We start from the raw sequence: 21,631 nt of genomic DNA, 5'->3' as shown, positions 1-21,631 counted from the left end.
ATTTCCTATGGGCTTGCTTCGCAAGACGAAAATGTCTTGCGAGTTCCTGCGTTTTTTTCCCCCTCCCCCCTTTTTCTAAGCCACTAAGCCGCTTATCTGCTTATCCGATAAGCCGATAAGCCGCTAAAAGCCGCTAAAAGTGCTAATAGCGCTAATCCGCTAAGCCGTCAATGGGCTTGCTTCGCAAGACGAAAAAACCGCTAGACGAAGAGACTCGTGGAATGGATTCTTTTCGTCTTGCGAGGCACCACTGTATGTAGAGATGGCCAAGTTGATGGGGGAAATCCGGTATCAGCGTGACGAACTGTTTCAAAAGGACTAGAACAAATTTATATTCTACATGAAAGAAAACTGTAAACATCTGAAAACGTTTGTAGGTTTGGACTGAAGTGTTTTGTAATGTAAATATAAGGAACTGATTTACCAACAATAAGGTGAAATATTAAAGAAAGATAGAAGGTAAAAAAAGTGATTTTAGAAATGCTAAGAATTTAGTAAGATGTATGGAAGTCAGAAAGAGGGAGGGAAGGAGGTCGATGCTCTGTTAGAGCAATGTATTGGGATATGGAATTATGTAACAAAATGTGAATTTGTTAAAAATGGAAAACTTAATAAAAATCATTATGGGGGAAAAAGAGAGATTGATAGGAGCTGAAGTCAGACATCTGAAGGGCTATAGGTTCTTCATCCCTGCTGTAGAATTTAATGTCTAATAACTCAGGCAAAATGCCAAGCTAAAATCTGACCCCATCTTTCCAGCACGTCTCCTTCTACAGGGGAGAAAGGGTGAGGGGGACTGAGTTCTAATCCTGATGGAGACTGAGCAGAGCAGACCTTCTTCATCTCCATCTCTTGCCTTTTCTTGAAGGTGGGATGTTTAAGGTGTTTGTGCCCTGCTTTGCACTAGATCAGGCATCCCCGAACTCAGCCCTCCAGCTGTTTTGGGACTACAACTCCCATCATCCCTAGCTAACAAGACCAGTGGTCAGGGATGATGGGAACTGTAGTCCCAAAACATCTGGACGGCCAAGTTTGGGGGTGCCTGCACTAGAGCTTCCAATTTCTGGTTTCTAATAATAAAATAATATTTTTTTAAAAAATTATATCTCGCCCATCTTGCTGAGTTTCCCTAGCCACTCTGGGCAACTTACAACACATATAAAAACACAACAAAGCATCAAACATTACAAAACAAAATATCCTTTACGAGCAACAAACACATCAATAAATCAATAGTAACAACAACAATAACAATAGCAAATGCTTGAAACTGGGGTAGATCCACGAGCTTGCAAAATTATCCATTTCAGGTGACAGGGTTTACACCAACATTCTCCAGACCAACCGAGTGCTATCCATCTCTTGTTTTGAATAAAAATGATTAAAATCTCTATTTATCTGAAAAACATTTAACATTAGAAGGAGAGCAATTATTCTCCCCCCCACCCTTCTGCTCATGCCAAATAAATTGCTTTCCTTTGTAAGGAAATGCCACGTGTGCTTTTAAAGACAGGCATGGAAGAAGGCAACGAAAAACAACAACAACAAAATGGTATATTTATTCAAGCACTTTCCACATTGCCATCAAATCACCTCCTCAAAGTGTGGCTGATAACAGTTTCTTAAATGCTTTCAGCATGCTATCTGCCGAATACAAAGCAGATCCAGCAGTAAAACTACGACTTCTTTTTTCTTTTCTTTTTTAAAAAAGGCATTTCACAGCCCTTGAATGATCAGGAATCCCGGAATTGTTTTCAAGGTCTATTGAACTTATTACAGATTCTCAGAAGTAGTTGACAGCATGCAACATTTTGCTCCTACTCCCCTCTCCCCACTCACTAGCTGTCTTCTGCCAGTATAAAATATCAACCTCAAAACATGTAAAAATAAGATTTAGGAACAGTTTTGCGTTAGTCCAAAGGAATTCTAAAGTGCTTAGGGCCATGCAAGGATCAAACATGAAAGAATTAATGGCAGAACTATTTGATCCCTCAGTAAAAAAAAAAAAAAAAAAAAAATCTGGATAAAAGAGCAGTTGGCCTAGATGTCTATTTTATTTCATCTTTAGCTTTCGAATGCCACAAAGGTGGCCTGGACTACAAGCAATTCAGGGGATGTGGTGCTTTTGTTCGCAAATTAATTTACTGGAATCAATTCTGCAATACTTTTCCATGTTTGTACCCTTCTCCTCCACATTCATGGATAGATAATTCATCTCCTTGCCATGGAAAGAGTGTAGGGCTTTTGACCTAGAGCCGTTACACTTCTCTTCTCCCCTCCAAAAAAAAGTCCAAATTACCTGGGGGGGGGGGGAATTAGGTTTTATCCAACGAGGCTTTCCTGTTAGTGTAAGGACGTTTCTGCTTGTGCAACAAGACTTTCTCAACCTCTCCTGCATGCTCCCTGCCCCCAAATCACCGGTTGTGGGGGGAAAACCCATAACTGATTTGATGGTGTGGGGAGGATATTCAATAGCACAGGTGGAAGTCCTTGTGATAATGTGATGACTTCGCTGGATACAACCCATGAATACTGTAAATTATTAAGTAAATGTATGTAAATATAATTCACAGGATAATTCTGAGAGCAAAGGATGAGTCATCGGATCTTGAAATTTGGACTGCAGGAAGGCGAACAGCTACGGCATCTCTTAGGTTACCTCAACAATGAACTGATTCACGGTGTTCCTCTCAAAGAACATCCTTCGCTCCCTCTTGTTTTGGCACAAGGATTTCTGGCGAGTGCAAACCCCATCAGCTCCATACAGGACAATGAAGACGTCGGCATCAGTCCCAGCTCCAAAAATATCACTTGTGTAAACAGTGACCTCGTAAGGAACAACTGCAACAGGCGAGCAAGAAGATAAACAGTGGGCAAAATGAGTTGTTGTTGTTAAATGTATGACCCACTCTTCACCAGCATTTTCCAGAATTAAAAACTCCTTTTTTAATGTTTATGCATTTTATTGTAATATTTAATTTATTATTTTATCTATAATTTTACTTGTACCCCGCTAGGAAAGCCTTTTTATTGTGGTTTATACATTTTTCAGATAAATGAATTTCTGCATATCAAAATGTACTTCATCTTTCTACCGATGTCCGTTTTTGAACCTCTCTCTCCTAACAGTGTACAGTGGTACCTCGTGTTAAGTACTTAATTCGTTCTGGAGGTCCATTCTTAACCTGAAACTGTTCTTAACCTGAAACACCACTTTAGCTAATGGGGCGTCCTGCTGCCACTGCGCCGCCGGAGCATGATTTCTGTTCTCATCTTGAAGCAAAGTTCTTAACCTGAAGCACTATTTCTGGGTTAGCAGAGTCTGTAACCTGGAGCGTATGTAACCTGAGGTACCACTGTAGTCTTCTGCATGTCTTTTTTTATGAAATCATTTTTATTTGATTTCACAGATATAAAATTATAACAATCCAAATGCTTATCCATATATAGAGATTACCCTGAATCTCAAGACTCCCCTCCCCACGAGTCCTATTGTCAACATTTGCAACTGCATATTATTCTACAATCTGTATTTTATATCAATCCATATTGTCCATAATATTTGTTACAAGGGAGATTAAAATCCTGCCAATGTTTTCATCTGCTTGCAACAGTCTCTTAAATAAATTACAAATTTTCCCCATTCTTTTTTAAACTTTTTGTTGTCTCGGTTCCTGAGCTTTCGCGTCAGCTTTGCCATTTCTGCATAGTCCATTAGCTTAGCTTCCTCCCTGGTAGGGCAGAATTAGAAACTCCCAAAACATATGACATTCCCAATAATAGGATGAGTCCTGAAAAAACACCTCTTATATCTCAAAGGCCAGAGTGAAGAGGTACAGTGGTGCCCCGCAAGACGAATGCCTCGGAAGACGAAAAACTCGCTAGACGAAGGAGTTTTTTGTTTTCTTAGCTGCTTCGCAAGATGCATCTCCCTATGGGCTTGCTTCGCAAAACGAAGCTTGCCCCCACAAGCTCTGGGGATAGCGGGGAAGCACAGCGCGCCTTCCCCTCTCTCCCCGGACCCCTTTTGAACCAAGGGGCAGCAACGGGGAGAAGCGATCTTCTCCCCTCTGCCCCTTGCTTTAAACAGGTCCGGGGACAGAGGGGAAGGCGCGCGCCTTCCCCTCTGTCCCCGGAGATTGCGGGGCAGGCAACGGGGAGAAGCAATCTTCTCCCCGCCGCCCCTTGCTTTAAACAGGTCCGGCGCTTCCCCTCTGTCCCTGGACGGTCTCCATAGGAACGCATTGATTGATTTTCAATGCATTCCTATGGGAAACCGTGCTTCGCAAGACGAAAAACTCGCAAGAAGAAAAAACTTGCGGAACGAATTAATTTCGTCTTGCGAGGCACCACTGTACATCATGAAGAAGCCAGACACACCTCTGCAGGGACATAATTCCACAATCTAGGGGATTCCACACAATTTTTAAAAACACTCATTTAAAAACACACCAAATAAGCAAGCAACACTACTCACATGGGACATATGTCCTGGTCTGTAGGGTTGCAGGGAAGAGAACTCTTTCGATGGCTCCATCGTCTTCTGATTTATCCAGCCAACGGCCACAAGGGAACACAAGACACAGCCCCAGGCATGGGGCATCCACTTCTACCCATTCCAAGAACCAACCTTGAGCTTTACCTGCAGAGAAACAGGAGGCAGTCTTCCAGGTGTGGTCTGATCACACACCACCCTTGTCTGTACATTATACTTCTGTTGATGCAGCCTAGAACGGCATTAGTGTTTTTTTGCTGTTGCATCACACGGTTGACTCATGTTTTCTTAAAAAAGTTTTTTATTAACAATTTCAACATAACAATTATCAAAAAAAATCATCTTCATTATTTCCCCACTTTCCCCCCTCCCCCTCCCCCCAAGACTTCCCTCGGCTCCTCTCTCTGATTTCTCAACTCGTTATTCTCTCCATACTGTAAAATTGTATATTTTCTTTTATTATCTGTCTACTATATTAACCCTCAATAAATTTGTGTGTGTTTATTCAAAACCTGCCAAGGAGTCTAATTCGTTTTGTTGTCTTTTTAAATAATTTGTTAAAAGTTCCCATTCTTCTTGTTCAGGAGTGTAGCTATCCTATAAGCCAGGACAGCAAGAGGGATCACTACACAGCGATCCCGATTGCTGTCCTGGCTTCTGCCTTAGCCTTGCACAGCCTCTTCCGGGCAGGGGGAGCCTTCATCCCGCTGCCCTGAAGAGGCTTGGCGTGATTATCCCAGAAGCCAGAACAGCCACATGGTAGCCAGAACAGCCACATAGGAAGCTGAAGGCCTGGCTGGTAGCTAAGGGTCTGTGGGAGGCGACCCAATGGCCCCCACAGCAAGCTCCAGCTGGAGCTGCAGCAGCGGTCGTTGCAGCTGCCCATGCCTCACAGAGGAAAGACCAGGAAGCCCTGGGAGCTATCGTGCTCAGTTTGGAGGGCTCACAGCTACCTTTGGTGGAGGGTCTTGACAGTGCCCAGGCTGTTTGGCAGGAGCTGGAGAGGGTTTGCCGAGAAACCACAGCGGAAGCCAAAAGCCACGTCCCCAGATGCAGTACAGCCTCGAGGAGAGCTGCTGGCAAGGTGGGGGGGGCAGAGAAGATCAAAGGCAAGTTTGCAAAGTTTTCCACTGGTTGTTTGTGTGACGAGGAAGAACGCCGTCTCAGAGAGGACCCAGCTGGCTCAGGGTGCCCTGCCGGTAGCAGAAGGGGGGCCAAGCCAGAAGGCACAGTTCAGGCTTTTTCCACTCGTCGTTGTTTTGTCTGCGGGTCTGTGGAACACCTGCGTCGGTCCTGTCCGAGGAGAGCCAGAGAGGCCAGGCAGGATGTCTCCAAGGTCGCTTCCCATGGCAGCCAGCCAAGTCCTCGTGGCAGCCAGCCAGGTTTCCATGGCAGCCAGTCTAGGAGAGGAGGCCAGCGTGGGAATGCAAAGAGAGGATGTGACAGAGGAAGTGAGAAGGACGGTTCTTCTTATCACCTAGCTGCCTTCATGGCAACGCTGAAGGACAACTCCAGTGAGGGCAGCATGCTGCGTTGGGTCATCGACTCAGGAGCCAGCCATCACCTGATGCCATCTAGTGGCGAAATGTGGAACTGCAGGGCTGTTTCAACTGGGAAAACAGTCACTCTTGCTGATGGCTCACAGAGACAATTAACCACTGTTGGCAATGTGTTTGTTTCTTTTTTAAAGGCAGAGCTGGAAGTCTACATTGTGCCAGGAATGAAGTGTTGTCTTTTATCTGTATCTGCTCTTGTAAAGGAGGGTTATAAGGTTTGCTTTGAAAATGATGACTGTTCTATTTCCAGGGGTGGGAAACAACTGGTCAATGTTGCATGTCAGAACAACCTCTTTGTTCTGGAGACACCTCTGGAGGGTAAGGGGGACGCTGAGACAGCACAGGCGCAGTGTGCTAACTTTCCCACACATGATTCGTGTGCTCACTTGTGGCACAGGAGAATGTCGCATAGCTGTTGGAAATATATCCAGAAGTTGCCAGAATGCACTGAGAGTTGTAAGATGAAAGCATGTGATAAATTCTTGGATTGTAGGGCATGCAAAAGAGCAAAGATAAAAAGGTGCAGTTATCCCAGATCGGAGAGGGTAACCACAAGGCCTTTTGAGCTAGTGCATACAGACCTTTGTGGACCCATGCCAGTGCCGAGTCTGGGCAGAGCCAGGTATGCGCTCACGCTGACAGATGATTTTTCGAGGAATGGCTGGATCTTCTCACTGAAACAGAAAAGCGAGGCGGCGCAACTGATCAAAGACTGGGTTGTGGCGGTGGAACTACAGTTTTCCACCAAGGTGCAGAGCTTTCAGAGTGACCGAGGCAGAGAGTTCACCGGGTCTGCTCTGCAGAGTTTCTTCCACCAGAAGGGGATAAGTCATAGGTTGACGGTTGCTTTTTCTCCTCAGGAGAATGGCGTAGCGGAGCGCAGGAACAGAACGCTAGCAGAGGCAGCTGACGCTCTACTGTTTGATGCTGGTTTGCCTCAGCGCTTTTGGGCCGAAGCTTGGAAAGCTGCCAGCTTCACGTTGAACAGGTCCTATAGCTCTGTTGTAGGGGACACGCCCTATTTTCTGCTGCACGGCAAGAAGCCCAAGGTGCATTTCTTCCGTGTGTTTGGTTGCGAAGCTTGGGTGCTTGTGCCAAAGGCTCAACGCAAGAAAGGTGACCCGAGGTCCCGGAAAATGATCTTTTGTGGGTACAAGCCTGGGACAAAAGGGTGGAGGTTTGCCTATCCAGAAGGCGATCAGTCCAGGATTCTAGTCAGCAGAAGTGCTGAGTTCTGTGAGCAGAGTGGTTGGTCAAGGATCCATGCGAATCCTGACGTTCTCTCAGAGTGTCTGTCTGATTCTGTTGAGGAGGGAGAGTTAGAAGCTGAACCTGCTGATGAGGACCAGGTCTCTGACCAGGGTCAAGAACAGGGAGGGGCATCTCCACAGGTTGTTAAAAGAGAGCCCAAAAGTGAGCCTTCGTCTCCCGTTAGTCAAATGCAGAAGGCCAGAAGACGCAGTAACTCAGACGTTCCACACGCACTACAAAGGGGGTACCACCTGAGAGGTTTGAGGTCACCAGCGTGTGGGTTGGTTTAGCGCAGTGTGAACCAGAGTGTCCATCGGCACAGGGGAAGTGTGCCGGGCGCCATCTTATCTCAGCAGATGAAACATCATATTTATGGCTGGAGGGAGCCCCCATGATCATGTAAGCTTGGGACCGGTGCCCATCCTAGAAGTTGTCTCAGGGTCAAGTTGACCTGTTTCACCAATTAATTGAGTGATAATTCTCTAGAGCTTGTTTGAGTAATTTTGTACCTTCAAGCCAACATACCTGTGTTATCGTGGCCAATCTTAATTTTTTTTAGGTCTCCAAGGTCCACGCATTCCACCGTGAACACATCAATCTTTCCTCGCTCGAATTTGTTCTTGTTCGTCTTAGAAGCCTTCAGGCCAATCGTCCCTGTTTTGTTTTAATTCATAGAGGGAGGTGGAAAGGATTATTATTATTATTTATTGAATTTATATACCGCCCTAAACCCAGAAAAGATCAAAATAAAAACAACAACACAATAACACTCCTCCTCCCCCGAAAGAGCCACATTTTAAAAGGGCATAGGATGCTGGCACCAGCGGTTGATGTATCTGGGCATATGCCAAAGCAGTAGCCACTGGGCATCCTTGTTGAGTCATTGGACTTCTACTCAATATTGATCCAGAGTATATTCCAATGTATAGTTAGCAGAGTAAAAACTTAAACACATTGCAGGATTCCCAAAAAATAGACCAGAGGCCATTGTTTTTCATCCAGCAGAGCTTTACTGCTACTGAAGGCAAATGAGCATAATGGTCACACCTAGTTGGTGACAACCTTTTGTCCTTAGGGATTTGGAAGAGAAATACAACAGGAACCCTGTTCCAAATTAACCTTCTTCTCTCCCTCAGGGCCATCTGCCATTAACTGCCCTGTGGGAAAGATCCTGATAACTTGTTATATGCTTTATTGTTTATTTAGTTTATTTTTATCTTGTGAACCACACTGAGATCTTCAGATGATGGGTAGTATATAAATTTTATAAGTATAGTAATAATAATAATAATAATAATAATAATAATAATAATAATAATAATAGTGTTTGTGTGTATGTTTAGATGTATTTGGATGTTACTTGTAAATTTTCTTGGAAGGAATTGGATCCTGAAAGGCAGGATATAATTTGGATGAATAAATGGTTTGGAGGTAAAATCATTCCTTATCCCATTATTTTTACGTAACAAAATTTTATGCACCACTTGATCAGAAGGAAAATTACAAAAATATAAAATCAAACATTAAAATTATTGATTAAAAGAACAGTTAGAACAGCGGAGACAGATGGATGCCAACAAAAGAACAGGTATTTTAAAACACGCAAAAGATAATCAAAAACTGACAGTAGCTAAAAAGGAAATAAATGGTATGTCAACATTCTACACGTCTGGACAGACTGGCCTAAACAAAAATGTTTTAAGGAGATGCTGAAAAAGAGTACAGCGAAAACACCTGCCTGATGTCAACACCTGCACCTGATATCTCACCTGCCCCTATTCTGACCAATCGTAGGACTGGAGGTCTTGAGAGAGTACTTGATGCAATTATACTACTGCTAGCAAATGCAGTCACTGCAATTAGTAGGTCACTCCCTTTGACTGGGGTCGAAAGATTTTCACAATTATTTTTTTAAAAAACCAACAACCATCCACAGAAATGATGAGAAGAATCATGCTTTAAAATAAAACCTGTGAAAGTGGAATTTGACTGATCTGTCCATCCCTAATTCAGTCAGATCTGGTGCATTTCAGAACATGAACTGCACTTATTACTGTGTAATGGAACTGCCCAAAGGAACCTCAAGAGGCTCCAGGTGAAGACCCATAGAAGGCCTGGACACACACAACAGCTCAAAAGTTTATACAGTGGTAAAGGTAAAGGGACCCCTGACCATTAGGTCCAGTCGTGGCCGACTCTGGGTTGCGGTGCTCATCCCGCTTTATTGGCCGAGGGAGCCGGTGTACAGCTTCCGGGTCATGTGGCCAGCATGACTAAGCTGCTTCTGGAGAACCAGAGCAGCGCACAGAAACGCCATTTACCTTCCCGTCGGAGCGGTACCTATTTATCCACTTGCACTTTGACGTGCTTTCAAACAGCTAGGTTGGCAGGAGCAGGGACCGAGCAACGGGAGCTCACCCCGTCGCAGGGATTTGAACCGCCAACCTTCTGATCGGCAAGTCCTAGGCTCTGTGGTTTAACCCACAGTGCCACCCGCATCCCTTCTACAGTAGTACCTTGGGTTAAGAACTTAATTCGTTCCAGAGATCCGTTCTTAACCTGAAACTGTTCTTAACCTGAGGTACCACTTTAGCTAATGGGGACTCCCACTGCCGCCACGCCGCCACCATGCTATTTCTGTTCTCATCCTGAAGCAAAGTTCTTAACCTGAGGTACTATTTCTGGGTTAGCGGAGTCTGTAACCTGAAGCATCTGTAACCTGAAGCATCTGTAACTTGAGGTACCACTGTAGTTCATCTATCCATGGCAAGACAAGAAACTCCAATCTGATTTGGCTGCCCCAGTGAGAAAACAATTTTGCCATGAGACGATGAAAAAGCATTTGCTGGAAGAGTAGGTAAACCTTCCATGCCAATTCTCTTGAGCCCTGGCAGTCAATTATATGAGTGGCAAAGCCACTTCCGACCACGGGAGGAGGTGTGTTGCGGGGCATCACACCCCCAACACGCGCGCGGAGGCTGGCCCCCAGCCCCACGCGATCTGGGAAATCCTTGGTCGCGTCATCCCCGGGCCAGCCAATCGGCTGGCCCAGTGGGTGTGGCTTGCCTCATTTAAGGCAAGCGCGGCCAGGAATCTCCCTCTTTGGTGGCTCAGCTATGTTTGTTTCCCACCCGCCCACCCTTCAAGGTTCCTCTTTTGACCTTGCTATGGACCTTGGTTGGTCGCCATTAAGGGGCCTGGTAGGATTTTTTTCCACTTGGCAAATTGGCACCAGGCATTTGGTTTTTCAACTACCTCGTAGCAAATCGTCACAACTTTCTCGGCTTTGGCGGTTAGGCATTGGTATGGGTATTGTTTGTAGATGTATGAGGGGGGGAGGAGCACCATCATCTCCCCCAAATATTGAAGGGTAGTCTGGTAAAGGATTCTGGGGGGCGTGGCCCCGTCCAACGCCTATGGAGGCCAGGGCCCAAGGCACGCCCCCGAGCGGTGACCCCAGGGGAGTTCCTAGTTGATGTGCATCAGCAGGGCTCCCCTGCTGGTGTTAACCCTTCCTGGTCTTCAAGCAAGCAGGCTGAAGCCGGATAGTCGATAGGACCAATGCCTAAGCCAATACCACTCATCACCTGTAACCAGTAAAGTTGTGGCCTAATTTTAGCCCATTAACCTAAATTACTGTGTCCTGTGTCTTTATTTCTACTGGTGGGAGGCGGAATCTTGCCACGCAACCAGCACCCCACCATCTCGCCCTGGGGCTGGGCTTTTTGCTCCCACCTGTATCATCTTTGGTGCCATAAAGGACAATGAAGACATTGGCGTCCGTCCCACCACGTTTCTTGTCCCCAGTTTTCACAGTCACGGTAAACGTCGTGGATTGAGCTGTCAAGAAGAAAAATCTCCATTGGCAAGGGCTGACTTCCGAGCTATGGTGAATTTCATGCCCTCTCTTATCCCTTCACACACACAGGACTATTCTATGGAGTGAGTTAGCCACTGAATAGAAGTGATCCAAGACCCGCAGTAGAGTCATACTTCTAGGACAGGGACGCGGGACCTTTTTCACCCTGAGGGCCACATTCCCCTCTGTGCAACCTGTTGGAGGCCGCATGCCAATAGTGGGTGGGGCAAGAGGCAAAAGTGAGCTAAACAACACATGTTTACATTTGTAATTTTTTAAAAAATTATTCATAGGCTGCCCATCTGACTGGGTTGCCTCAGTCACTCAGGGAGGCTTCCGACAAAATATTAAAAACACAAGAAAACATCAACCATTAAAGATTTGCCTTCAGATGTCTTCATTTGTCCAGTCAGCTAGTTTTTAAGCCCACACAATTCTGTCATCTAAGGAAGGAAGTGGTATTCAAGCAGAGTTCAAGGACTCATTCCAGCCAAGCAAAAACACTCGAGGGGGATGCAAAGCCTCTCCTCATTTCTGGTCCTCATTTCTCCTCATTCCTCATCCTCAGCCTTTGGGATGCAGAAGCAATTGTAAAGAGCTGGTGGCAAACCTTTCTGTTCTAGGCCGAGTGTTGCAAGAGACCCAGAATCGTCGGTATCCTTCAGCACAAAGGCTTCGTCCACTGGGACCAGCTCTCTGGCAACCTGACCGTCATCTTCTTCCACTGCCAGCCACCTCTGGCATGGGAAATAATAACTGCAAGAACAGCACAGTTTAGCAACCTCCCCTTGGCCACCTCCAGACTGAAATCCTACTCTAAAGGTGTAGGCAATATGTGTTAGAATTCCTGGTCCGTGATTGCAGTCATGGGATTTTTGTCTTTCACATGACGGTGTATGTTTTGACTCCACAGAGTGGGAAGTGACGGAGACAGGATGTTTGTGTTACTGTGTTCCGTGAAGTGGGACTATTGTCCTTTGTTCTTTTTCTCTTTGCTGTCTGATGCTAGAGAGAGGGAGCCATGTTGCAGTGCTCCATGTGTTTATATGTAAATAAAGTAGATTAGCCAAAATGCTGAGTTACAGAGGTCTGTCATGCAAGATGTGCAAACTCTGCAGATCCCTAAGTGTGCCAATGTCTGTTGGCATCGGTCGCTGTGATGTTCGGGCTGAAGAAAGTTTAAGAAGCTCCCGAACGATTGACCAGGAGGGAGGGAACAGGCCAGTCAGGCATGTGTCTCTGCCAGGGTCCTACTCGAATGTAGGCTGAACTCCTGAGAATATGCTGGCTCCATATCGAATGCCCTTAAGGACAGGTGCTCCCCGCAACCTTCTATTTTAGCACAAGTTGCCCAAACAAGGGGGTCAGTGAGGGGGGCTTTCCTAGTCCACATCTGGGGTCCTACACCTGCAATTTGCCTAGGGGGAAACCCTCTCATACTCCTCAATTATTTTCCCCCTTATGTAAATTGCAGGCAGGAGTTCAGATCGCAACCCATCACAGGGGCAAATGGTTAAAGCCATTTTATTCACCTTCGTGCGAGGATCCAGATCCGACAATTTGTGATCAATCCGCCCTGTTCCCTCTGCACTTAAGAGTAAAGATTTGTAGCTAATTATATATTTTGTTGCACTTTGCAAAATATGAGCAAGCCAGGGCTGAACTGATATTACCCTTGCTGGTATCTTTCCCGGGGAAATCAGAGGCTCACTATGTCAGGTTCCTATGGGAAGACCGGACAAATGCTAGAACATTAGCAGTGGCCAAGTTTTTATCGGTGGTTGCAAGAACCAATGATCCCTATATTCTGAACGAAATGCTTGTTTAACCTGGAGATAGACTGTATGAATTGTGTATTGCTTTGTAACGATTTGTTGGGTCTCTGGACCGTAATAAAGGTTGATGATGAATTATGTATTCTCCAGCTTGACCTTAAAGGGGCAGGTCAGTAGGACAGTAGACCAAGTAATTGTAGAATTGTAGAAATGGAAGGGACCACAAGGATCATCAACTTCAACTCCCTGCAATGCAGGGATCTTTTGCCCAGCGTGGGGCTTCAGTTGTATATAGTTAAACCAAGTTATTTTACTTCCTGTTAGAGCTTCTTTTATTTGTTCTTTGCTCCTCATTTTCTCCACCCATTCCTTTATTTTAAGCATTTTCTTCTATTTCACTTCTTTTTCAATTCAATTTTTAAAATTTACTGGGAAGTCTTCTATCATCACCGCCAGAGTTAGTGAGAAATTTACTGGTATCAATTTTCCTTTATATATCGCCCATATCTCAATGATGATTTTTAATAAGGGATTTTCAATATTCTGCCACCATTGCCTATTTAGTTTGATCAAAATTTATATATTCACTAACTTCTCCCTCATTTCCTGTCTACCACTCTCTAACCATTCTAAATCTCATTGTTCTGTTATCCAGTCTATGGTATAACTTAATCGATTTGCTATATAACTTTATGTTGGGGAGACACTGTCCACCTGTTTTCTGGGGTTTATACCATCTTCTTTTATTAATCCTAGGTTTCTTATCCCCATTACAAAATTTATTACTCATACTTTGCCAACCCTTTATCTCTGTCTCTGATCTCTTAATTCGTAACATTCTAAAAAAAATTTTTTTTTTTACTTCCAATCTTTGCCTATGACAGTATTACCTTAAGTATCCAGGAAATCTTAGCTACGCAGCTTTTGTTGTTGTTGATAATCTTAACAACCATTTTAGAATATATACAGTGGTACCTTGGTTCTCGAACGGCCTAGTTGCCGAACAAATCGGCTCCCGAACACCAAGAACCTGGAAGTAAGTTTTTGAACATTTTTTGGAAGCCAAATGTCCAACACGATTTCTGCTTGAGTGCAGGAAGCTCCTGCAGCCAATCGGAAGCCGCACCTTGGTTTTTGAACAGTTTCAGGAGTGGAACGAACTTTTGGAATGGATTAAGTTTGAGAACCAAGGTACCACTGTATAACATTAATAAATGCCCTCATATTGAAAGCTCTGGCCAGCAGCTTGCTTTCTTGTATAGCCATTTTGAGAAAGGAGGTGGGCTGGTTTCAAACCCCACACTACCTGATCTGACCTGCAGGCATGTATCATTCTTGAAGATGCTGCTTTACCCAAACCTCTTTTGACCCTGGGTTTTGGGGGAAGGCCAATGGGACCTGCCAGGAGGTTAGATTTTGTATAGGGGCATCGCAGAACAAAGGCAACCCAGTCTTGTACTGAAATTCTCTGTGGGAGGGAGTGAGACTGCAGTCCCATATCCACTTATTTGCTAGTAACTCCCATTGAATTTGTCAAGGCTTGAAGCCTTTCTATTAGGTATTTTAAGCCAAGATATACCAAAAGAAAAGAGGACTTTATTTAGGGATGCCACTACAGCTGCGAGAATGTTGATCGCACAAAATTGGAAGACTGGAGAAATACCAACTAAAGAACAATGGCAAGAGAAGCTGATGAACTATGCAGAACTGGCAAAAATGACAGACAGATTAAGAGAAAAAGACGACAGCGACTTTGAAAAGGAATGGGAACCATTTATATTATACTTGCAGAAACAAAGAAAGTCTATAGACTTGATGGCAGGATTTAAATAAACATTCACATCATTAGTATTAGAAGATGTGTCAAAGATAGAGAAGTAATATGGTGTATTCATTGTTATTTTTATGTTTTTAGGTTTGATGTTATTGTATAAATATGTTATTGTATAAATATGTTATTAGTAGCTTTTTCTTTTAAGAGGCAGCAAAATGGAGCAAAAAGGAGAAACAAACCAAAAGTGGAAATTGGGGGAAGCCAAAAAGAATTCGTCGCTTGGTATAAATGTTTAGGGCTACACTGTAGAACACCCAAGGGTACCGCTACCCAAGCAAAGGAGGACCCCATTGTTGAAATTCCCCTTTAGGTTGTTCTGTGTAGTTTTTATCCTAACAACAACTCCATGCCTTGTTTCACTTATGCAATTCTTGGGCATTTAGGTTATATATACAACTGGAGTTGCACATTAATTTCCAATATCCCTGTGAATTGGTCAGGACCCAGAATGTTGCCTTTGCTGAGGGACAGTCATTGATTCGCTCACGTGATGTCCTCGTTGGTGTCAATGACCTCGATCCTCTCCAGGAACCAAGCGGGATTGCTTCCGGTGTTATCGTGGCGGATGCGTACCTTCTTGAGCTCTCCCAGGTCAATGGCTGGAACAGTGAATACGTCCACCTGCAAAGCAGAGATAGAGAGAGCGCCCCCTGGAGTTCGCCGTTTACCTTCCCACCTATTTATCTACTTGCACTTTGACATGCTTTCGAACTGCTAGGTTGGCAGGAGCAGGGACCGAGCAACAGGAGCTCACCCCGTTGCGGGGATTTGAACCACCGACCTTCTGATCGGCGAGTCCTAGGCTCTGTGTGCTGGTCCCGGGGAAAAGGTTACCGTTGGCGTAGTCAAAGTCCGGTCCTGGGTCACTAGCCTGGAAACAGTCCACAAGGAGCGGGGCGAGGTCCGAAGCAAGAAGCCGGGCAGGGACAGGAGCACTGGAGAGTCAGGTCTGGGTCCGGGCAGGAACAGGTACTCATCAACGACGTTGCTCCCGCAACCTGGGACCGGGCTGACTGGCCTTTATCTTCTCTGAGGCCAGGGGCGGCCCCGGCCCCCAGGAGACCCGCCGCTCCTGGCCTTAAGGCAAGCACTCCTCCTGGGAGAAACCAGTTCCCTTCGCTTCTCTGCCCTGAGCCTCTGCAGTTCAGGAGAGGCTGAAGGGTTACTGGGCCCAGGGGGAGACTCACCTGCAGGCACTGAGTCCTCAACCATCTCTGGAGCCAGAGTGGAATCACCTGGTGCCTGCTCCTGAGGATCCGGCACAGGTGCAGGCGCTTCAGAATCAAGGCCCTGCCCCAGTTCAGCCGGCCCTGGAGGCGGGGACTCCTGTGCAGGCTGGGATTCCTCTGGTTCAGCCTCTGAATCAGAATCCCAGGCCATCACACTCTGCCACCCGCATCCCAAGACATGTATTATTATTATTATTATTATTATTATTATTATTTAGATACCATCCTTCATTACAAGATTTCAGGGCAGTTCACAGGATAAAAATACCAGGGGGAAAACCAAATAAATTGTTAAAACAAAACAATAACACACCCCTCCCACAAACACATTTAAAAGGCTGTAGAATATTAATCAGCCTTATGAAACCTTTTTTCTTTTTCTTTTTTTACAAACCTCTCAGTTTAAGGCAGGTTCACATCTGCAGTCAAACTGTTGCCCCCAACTCTGCTTGTTTAATGGTCTGTTGCAAGTGCCCAACAGATAAATTGGCTGCAATGTTACATGCACCGTCCAGTGCATTTTTCGTGCATGATTTTAAAAAATACAAATAGCAGCTGATGGAGGGAGCTGATAATTATCAGGGTTGCAGGAGGAAGGGATGGAGGAGCTTAACTCATTTCTTTCCTGCTGAGATCCTAAGGGAGGGAAACTGCTCCCTGAAAGCTGCTATTTGTACGGGGGAGAAAGTTCTCATTGGGAACAAATCTGTAGAAGCTGTAAATCTGAAATATTACTCCAGATCTGTTGTTTGGTGATGTGCTGCGATGGAAGAGAGCAGAATGTCATGTTTGTCTCTTGGCTCTTTTCGGAGTGCTGGATTAGCTGGGCGTGTGACCTGCATCTAGGCACCGAGTTCTCAGGTTCTTACCTGGTTCTTCTCAAATTTGTTGAGGTGATCTGAGCGCTTCAGGTGCCTCTCTCCAGTGTCTCCTCTTTCACCATAGATGCTCAGGTAAACGTTAGCATCCGTTCCGGCGCCCCACACGCCCCCAGTGATGACATTGACTTCATACAAGTTTGCTGGGGGAAGGAAGCCATAAATCTGTATTGAGATTCTGAGAGGACTCATTGTTTTCCCTTCTGTAAACATGTTTTGCTTAGGCTTGGCCTCTGTTATTCACTGAAGGGTTCTGGTGAGTCAATAATAATAATAATAATAATAATAATAATAATAATAATTTATTATGTATACCCTGCCCATCTGGCTGGGTTTCCCCAGCCACTCTGGGTGACTCCCAACCAATACAGCATTAAAAACTTCCCTGAACAGGGAATTCCTCCAGGAGGGAGTTCAGGACTCTTCTCATCGCAGAGTACCCACATTTACTGTTTGTTTTAATAGGGTACGAGAGCTGGGGGTGGGGAATTCACATCTGACAACCAATGCAGCCCTTTGGTCTCAGGTGTCAGGAAAGTGGCCCCCCAGAGCGCAGGGGAAGAGTGAGACTCAGAAATCCAACTAAGTGAATGAGGGACTGACTCTGCAGATGAGAGCTGGCTAACAGAGTTGAGAAAGGACAGTTCGACCTGCCTTCCTGGGGAAGACTCTGTTAGTTCTCAAGAAGAGGAAGAGTTAGAAGGCAGCCAGAGCACTGCTACGCAACCAGCAGATAAGCAGAGGTCTGAGACTGTCAAATGACAGTGGGGAGGGTGAAGGCCAGCCTCTCAGTCCCCGTTCTAGGAGACTGGATAAGATCAGATGGCAACGGAAGGGCAAGAGGGGAAAGACAGGAGTTTGGCGCCCTTCCTGCTGTGGGAGAGGTGAAAATTCAGACTGACCAACTATTGTCAATGCGAGCAGGCGAGAAGCAGTGCTCTGGATGTGTCTTTTTGTAAATAAACGTACATAAAACTACCGGAGAGTCATTACTTCTTATTGGGACTTGCTTGCCTTGCAGAGATCATTACACCAGATAGCACAGGAGTGCACAAGTCTAAAATGCCCAGGATACAAATTTTCATGGCCCTCCAGTAGCTATCGTGGCTCATTTACCAGAAGTAATGTATTTAGGGCTAACTCTGGAAGTGTCTACTTGATTGTATCTATGGAAGCTGGATCAAGCTTGTTTTCTCCTGCTCTGGTGGGGAGGACTCAAACCAATGGCTTCAAGTTACAAGAAAGGAGATTCCAACTCAACACCAGGAAGTGTATATACTTGAATCTGACCAAAATAAGCCTCCTAGAGCTAAATATACATCAAGGTAGCATACAATGTCCTCCTCCTCCTCCTCTTTTAATCCCCACAATGACCCTTTGAAGTACTGAGAGGTGGGGACAGGCCCAAGGTCACCCAGTGAGCTTAGGTGCCCAGTGCTAATTTGGTCTCCCAGGTCCTAGACCAACACCCTAACCACTACACCACGCTGCCCTTGTCCAAGTCTCCTCCCCAATCACCTTGCCCAAGTCTCCCTCCCCAGGCTGCTTTTGCATTGCAGAGGAAAAGGTAAGGGGAATCAGCAGCGCTATTTCCTGAACTGGAGGGCCCTCTGACTAAAGTCCCTTCAAACTATCAGAAAGTTGGAGAACCCTGGACTCGTGTCTGCATGGATCTCCACTTATTGGCCACCCTGCTCACACAAGGTCCATACCCGCTAAAGCTGGATATAAGAAAATGCACTAGGAATCATGCACACCAACAAAGGAAACTACCTTATACTGTGTTTAGCACAGAATTGTTGGTACTGACATGTAGCGGCTCTCCAGGATCTTTCAGTTAGGGATCTTTTCCATCCCTGCAACTGAGCTATGGCCCTTCGATCCCAGTTTACCTTCCAGTGACCCTAGTTTACCTTCAATTTCCTCTCCATCCTCTGGTATCAGTTCCACCACCAGCTCCTTGTCCTCTTCATCTCTGGCCAGCCATCGGTGGGCTTCAAACTGATAAACCTCCATAATATCTATCTCCTGAGGCTCCTCCTCTTCCTCCGCTTCTTCAGGAGACTTCTTCTTCTTCTTCTTCTTTTTCTTCTTTTCCTCCCTTGTCGGCATCTTCTTAACCGTGACAGTTTCCAAGAACCAGCCGTCCCCAATGCCACTTCCGTCGTGGCCAATTCGGATCTTGTAGACTTTGCCAACGTCCGCAGCTTCTACCTTTAAGATGGTTAGTAAAATAAACTCTGAGCATTTTGACAGCATTTTTAGGTGTTGAAAGCGTTTTGTACATGCTCTCTGTCATCCTTACAGCAACCCTGTTAGACAGGCATGGCCAAACATGGCTCTCCAGATGTTTTGGGACTACAGTTCCCATCATCCCTGACCACTGGTCCTGTTAGCTAGGGATGATGGGAGTTGTAGTCCCAAAACATCTGGAGGGCCAAGTTTGGCCATGCCTGCTGTTAGATATTATGATCTCTATATTTCAGATTGATGGACAGAAGGGTGTTTTCTAAATAGTACCAATTTTGTTAAAGACAAGACTACTGAGCATAAATAACAAAAATACAGGAGGATTTTTTATATAAAATATAAAATATAAAACAGATGATAGGCAGTGCCTGCAAAGACAGTTTTTTGAAGAGGGTTTCTTTTCTTTATATTTTAATAGCTTTCATTTAATGATTTTGCAGTTTATGCAACAAAGCAAAAGACAAAAGAACACGCAGCAAGAAATTATAATCTTTAACTAACCCACAGGCAAGTCATAGATATGTAAATCTTTTTTAAAAAATGACCAAATAGTTGGTTTAACAAAATATAGCATGAAATAATGAATGGTCCGGAAGCCCAATGTTGGGAGAAGAGGTAGGGTACTGGGGAGAGTTACAAATATTTCCAAATTAAATCATAATGACCTGGGATGGGGTTTCTGAAGACCCCTGTGGGCGAAAAAGGATAATAGAATAGATTTGGAAGGGACACCAGGGTCATCTAGTCCAATCCACTGCAATACAGGAGTCACAACTGGAGAGTAATTGTGACATCAGAAGATTGACATGCAGATGGCAGATATTCTACTTCTAAATAAAAAATATAAAATATCTACATGGTGCCTTGGGAACAACTTGCACCTTAATATCAGCAAGACAAAGGAGATGGTGCTGGACTTTCGGAGGAAGAGAGGAGAACTAGCCCCACTGTACATCGGGGAGGGCTGTGTGGAGAGAGTCTCTTCCTTTAAATTCCTAGGAGTTTATCTCAGTGAAGACCTTACTTGGAAAATAAATACAACCCAGGTGGTTAAGAAAGCCCAACAGAGACTCAATCTCCTCAGATTATTGTGGAAGAACGATGTCAATCAACATAGAAAGTGTCCTTTCATACTGCATCATGGTGTGGTGCGCTGGTTTGACATCAACTGATAGGAAGTGCCTACAGAGGGTGATGAATACTGCACAAGATATTATGGGCTGTCCCATGAATCCACTGGATGACATTGCGGAAGAACGCTGCCTCAGGAGAGTGAGGGAAATTCTCAGGGGTGATTCACACCCTGGCCGGCACTTTCTTGATCTCCTGCTCTCAGGCAGAAGATACAGAAGCAAGATTAGTCGCACCAACAGGGTAAAAAACAGCTTCTATCCTGGGCTGTTAGGCTGTTGAATGAAAAGATAACAACAGGGCAACTGACTTTCAGGTTTGGTGGGTGTGCATCAGTAAACGAGGGGAATTAAGACTAAGAGAGCTGAGTGGGGGATGCACATGTAATCTCACTGTATACAAGTTGTACAAGTATTTCAATTTCAATTTCAGACCAGAAGAGAATATCATTCACAGCTCTCAGGGCGGAGAGCTAAAGATTCATATTTTCCATTTCTTTGTGATCACGTCCACAAGGCACATTTTGAACTTCATAACACATTGTGCAGGCGTGACCTCGGAGAAGCTAAAACTGAAGAAGGCTCATCTAACATCAAGCCTGGCAAAAAGATGCAATATCTAGATCCGCCACACTTTTGCTGGCGGAGAGGGAAAGCACTCACCCCAGAGAAATCTAGGTAGAGCCCCTTCTGTGGCTCAGCCCTACCTTGAAGGTTTCTGTTGCTCCTCTCTCGTAGTTGTTTGACCGGTTTCTCAGAATCAGGACCTCTGTTTTGCCCAGCTCACCATATATCTGCATGAAGACGTTGGCATTGGTTCCTGCATTCCTCACGTCGCCAGTCACTACACACACCTCGTAATTTATCACTATGTTTGAAGCAGATAGATTTTAGAGGATGAAATTAGATAATACAGAACCTTAAAATGCAATTGCTTGTAATTTGGAATACAGTCGTACCTTGGTTTTCGAACAGCTTAGTTCTCAAACGCTTTGGCTCCCGAACGCAGCACACCCGGAAGTGAGTGTTCTGGTTTGCAAACTATTTTTGGAAGCCGAATGTCCGACGGGGCTTCCGCAGCTTCTGATTGGCGGCAGGAGCTTCCTGCAGCCAATCAGAAGCTGTGCTTTGGTTTTTCGGATGTTTTGGGAGTCGAACGGACTTGCGGATCAGATTCCATTCGACTTCCAAGGTGCAACTGTATAAACATAGACATTGGGTGAGCTGGAAGTCACTAGCTTTGTTGAATTTGACTATAACGGTTGAGTAACGAATGTAATTTTCAATATGGAAAGGAGTCAAATATCCTTATAGGGGGGAAATGATTTACTATGTGAAGAAGTACAGTACAGTGGTGCCCCGCAAGATGAACGC

At 45.1% G+C, this 21,631-nt stretch overlaps 1 protein-coding gene across 5 annotated transcripts in view; it reads right to left on the bottom strand.

Moving 5' to 3' along the window:
* The window catches only part of LOXHD1 (lipoxygenase homology PLAT domains 1), a 198,326-nt gene that overhangs the window by 70,423 nt on the left and 106,272 nt on the right, over positions 1 to 21,631 (bottom strand). For all 5 annotated transcript variants that reach the window (XR_014161414.1, XM_081881330.1, XM_081881332.1 and 2 more), the window contains 9 exons: positions 20,965 to 21,125; positions 18,791 to 19,091; positions 16,869 to 17,020; positions 15,258 to 15,391; positions 11,772 to 11,917; positions 11,038 to 11,142; positions 7,828 to 7,956; positions 4,478 to 4,642; positions 2,660 to 2,841 (listed from right to left, as the gene is read on the bottom strand). Coding sequence is in view for 4 of the 5 variants with exons in the window: in XM_081881330.1 (XP_081737456.1) it covers positions 2,660 to 2,841; positions 4,478 to 4,642; positions 7,828 to 7,956; positions 11,038 to 11,142; positions 11,772 to 11,917; positions 15,258 to 15,391; positions 16,869 to 17,020; positions 18,791 to 19,091; positions 20,965 to 21,125 (1,475 nt within the window). In the remaining variant the exon portion in view is untranslated. The remainder of the gene's footprint in view (positions 1 to 2,659; positions 2,842 to 4,477; positions 4,643 to 7,827; positions 7,957 to 11,037; positions 11,143 to 11,771; positions 11,918 to 15,257; positions 15,392 to 16,868; positions 17,021 to 18,790; positions 19,092 to 20,964; positions 21,126 to 21,631) is intronic.

This window comes from Podarcis erhardii (genome assembly GCF_964252035.2).
Source record: "Podarcis erhardii genome assembly, chromosome: 11".
In the NCBI taxonomy this organism is placed as follows: domain Eukaryota; kingdom Metazoa; phylum Chordata; class Lepidosauria; order Squamata; family Lacertidae; genus Podarcis; species Podarcis erhardii.
The sequence above is the reverse complement of the archived record's forward strand: the minus strand, read 5'-3'. Positions and strand labels throughout refer to the sequence as shown.